This window comes from Crocodylus porosus, unplaced genomic scaffold (genome assembly GCF_001723895.1).
Source record: "Crocodylus porosus isolate Cpor-Errol unplaced genomic scaffold, CroPor_comp1, whole genome shotgun sequence".
NCBI lineage: Eukaryota > Metazoa > Chordata > Crocodylia > Crocodylidae > Crocodylus > Crocodylus porosus.
Genome location: NW_017728914.1, coordinates 8,722,307 through 8,725,669, shown reverse-complemented (window position 1 = coordinate 8,725,669; position 3,363 = coordinate 8,722,307). Strand labels below are relative to the sequence as shown.

Below are 3,363 nucleotides of genomic sequence, written 5' to 3'. Positions count from 1 at the left end.
TTTTCTTGTGACCCACTTTTGGGTTGCAAACTACGGGTTGGGAAACGCTGATAGAGGATGAAATGGAAGAAAAATATAGTAAGTTCTCAGCTAAGAAAGTATAGAAAGGGCACAACTGTTATTCCCCCAACTCATTGATAATATTATTTCTAAAATTTCTGAATGATCAATTTGTAAATGATTTTTGGATTAGGACATAGACTTGAGATCAAGGGACATGATCTTTTCCTGGCTACCTGGCTAGAATGGATGTACTATGCTACCTTGAGTAAAATGTTTCCTTTCTCTGTACCTCCATTTCTTCACCTGTAAGAGGTGGGTAGGGATCCTTACCTTAAAAGGGGACTACAAATATTCATATCCATGAATACTGCTAAGTGCTGTGAGAGAGTCCGTTTAATGGTTTTCACTGAATGTTTTTAAACACAATTAATATGTGTATTCTGCTTGTGACATCAAACCTTTCAAACTGTTAAATTCAGTTAATTCATAGTTTTCACAGCACACTATATTGTTTATATTCTTTCAGTATTTCTTGGTTCCCTTCATTCTATGATATTTCTGAATTACAAGAAAGGCAATATTTTGTAAAAATGTCATGTGTTAACATTTCACTATTTATTTGGTTAAATGGCATCTTGTACTTTGATTTTTAATTGCCCACTCTCATACTGACATGGACATAAAGTCTTATAACCATTTTGTGTATCTTTAAAGAAATGCTATATAACAGCTTGTCAAGATATCATCTGTTCCATTCTCAGTCCCTGACACTCAAAGGAAAGAAAAACACTTAAAACAAGAGGCTCTTATTGTTTTTAATTCACCCTTTGCCCTGCCTGTTTTCTACAGCTTCAAAAATATATAGATATGTGAGAGCTTTTGAAATCCAGGCAGGCTCTTCTTATCTACAGGGCATCATTTTTTGGAAAGCTGTTGTAATTACCAAACAAACACACTTCATTTTTATTTGTACATTGTACCTTATCTAACTAACTTTCCTCCTCTTCTAAAAATACTTGTTTTATCAAAAACAAATTGGTGCACAGTGATACTATGCAAAACAATACCTCCCCACTTCTCCCTCTTGACCCCCACATGCACTTATATCACTTACATTAATGTTTCAGTTATCTTTGTGTTGTGGTTTTTATTCATGAATCAAGGAATATTTTAAATTTGCTCTTCACTGCTACTCAAATAGGCAAAAGAACTTTTTTTTAAGAGCTCTTGATGAAAAGCAAAACTAATGATCAAACATCAGTGAGATTAAAAGCTTTGGAGGAGGCTATTCACCAGAGGTCAGCTCTCTTGTGCTGACAGCTAGCTTCATTGCCAATAATATCTAAAGGAATTTAGCTGCGTAGAGCACTCATTTAATAAAAGGATGAAAGCATATTTAAGTGGCACTTCAATTTCCAGGTTTGCTAATATGACCTGCTAATATAAACATCAAAGCCTTCTTCCTAGTGTGTATGCCCTCCTCTCAAACAGTTCTAGGGCAGGTCATCTATTTTAATTTTGTTTTTAGGTGTGCACATACAGTTTATCTATCACCCTTAATTGTAACAAGATTGGTGAGCTTCTGTGTTAGAGGCCTGTAAATTGGCAGATTGCCTGTCACCTGGTATTTCTGGGTCTTAAAGGCATTTCATTCTAAATTGTCATTGGCCTTCATTAAAAGCCACATTCAAGATCACCTTGAACATTCTTCTTATGGTGACTTCACTTATAAATCTACCTTCCTTCATGTTTTTTTGTTGTGGTGGTCTCAAACAAAATACCTCTCAAAACACCATTATCCAGGTTTAAAAAGGAATTTAATGTATCTGTTTGAGAAGTCCCTTGTTGATAGCAGAATTTTCTTTTTCATCATGTTCTTATTTGAATCTTTGAGGAAACATTGCTTTGGATCAGGATTCAATACTCCTCAAATTCAGGGTGGAAGGAAATGTGATAAGCAAAGGATAAGGTGTTCAGTTCATGTCCTTGACTACGTTTAGATTTTTTTTTAACTGTACATATTCATAGACTTTCCTCTGGCACATTCTTGAGTTTATCCTCAAAACATTCCAGTGAGGTGAGGAAGTACATGAGAATTGAAGGATGAGGCTTCCCAGGGGAAATACAGGAAGTAGTCCTCTTCCCAGGGGAAATACAGGCATATCCAATAATGGGAGATATGGACCACTGGACTGATTTTTTTTCTGAAAGGATTAGATGCTGTCATACTTATTCCTTAAGCAGTAGGAATATTGCAGCGGCTGGGGTATTTCTACACATAGGGAAAGGAGTTACAATATGACTTTAACTGATTAAGAATTGTGTAAAAGTATGGTATGCATACATTATATTATAATTAAAAGAATCACTGTCACAGGGGAAGGAAACATAAAATAAAATTGAGCTAACATAATATGGCTAAAGATTTACAATGTGACATTTTGTCCAATCAATGCCATGAATTATGCCTGTGTCAAACATAAGTAGCCAAAAGATTCCCATCAACTGATTCATTACAAAGTGGCTTTGTTCTGTAATAAAAACAACGATTCGGTGCAATACATTAAGCCACAGGAATTCCAGCTTAAATGGTACTCAGGTGACATGCCATATTATGTACATATCAGAATTATGGTTAAGCCAATACGCATACCAATTGGCAAATATTTCCTTTCCTGGCCCCTCCCCCTAAAAAGGTTATACATTAGAAAATATTATTTGATTCCTAGACCATTGAGAACATTTCAGATTCATGCTTGATATACCCTTAACCCATGTGATTTTAGATATTCAGTGTTTTACAGTGCAACCTGTTCTGGAGGAGCATCCCAGATTCAAAAATAAGCCAGTACCTGATCAAATTATAAAGTATGTTTAGGTCTGTGTGATAAATGTTGCTGCGAAATTTGTGTGAGCCTAAGTCCAAGGAGCCAAGTTATTAATTTTTTAACAAAGCCCTCTTTTTGGTAAACTGAGGTACAGACTTCTGCCTCACTAAGAATCTCCTGCCATTTCTCAGAAGAATGTTAGCTATTTTACATATGACTATATACGTACAAGAAAAAATCAATTTAATCAAGGTACCAAGGCCAAAATCTGTATAAACATTCATTTGCTTCCGTTCAAGTTGGACTGCAGTTTGTGTGGCAAAGCAGAATTGTGGCATACTTTGCTTTTTTCATCCTGCTGCAAATATGGGTTTCAACTTAGCCTCTAATGCAAACAGTAGATAGTGATCTTAAGGATGATTTGTAATATAATGACTTATTTACATATGCACAATGCAGTGATTCCCAAACAGGATGTCATGACACCCAGGGGTGACATGAGATCTTTTGAAGTGTGTTATGGTGTATAATG

At 35.5% G+C, this 3,363-nt stretch overlaps 1 protein-coding gene across 1 annotated transcript in view; it reads left to right on the top strand.

Annotated features, from left to right (window-relative positions):
- Nucleotides 1–3,363, top strand: part of DOCK2 (dedicator of cytokinesis 2) — a 519,632-nt gene that overhangs the window by 460,968 nt on the left and 55,301 nt on the right. The window contains exon 45 of the mRNA XM_019534715.1: nucleotides 2,790–2,871. Coding sequence (XP_019390260.1) covers nucleotides 2,790–2,871 — 82 coding nt within the window. The remainder of the gene's footprint in view (nucleotides 1–2,789; nucleotides 2,872–3,363) is intronic.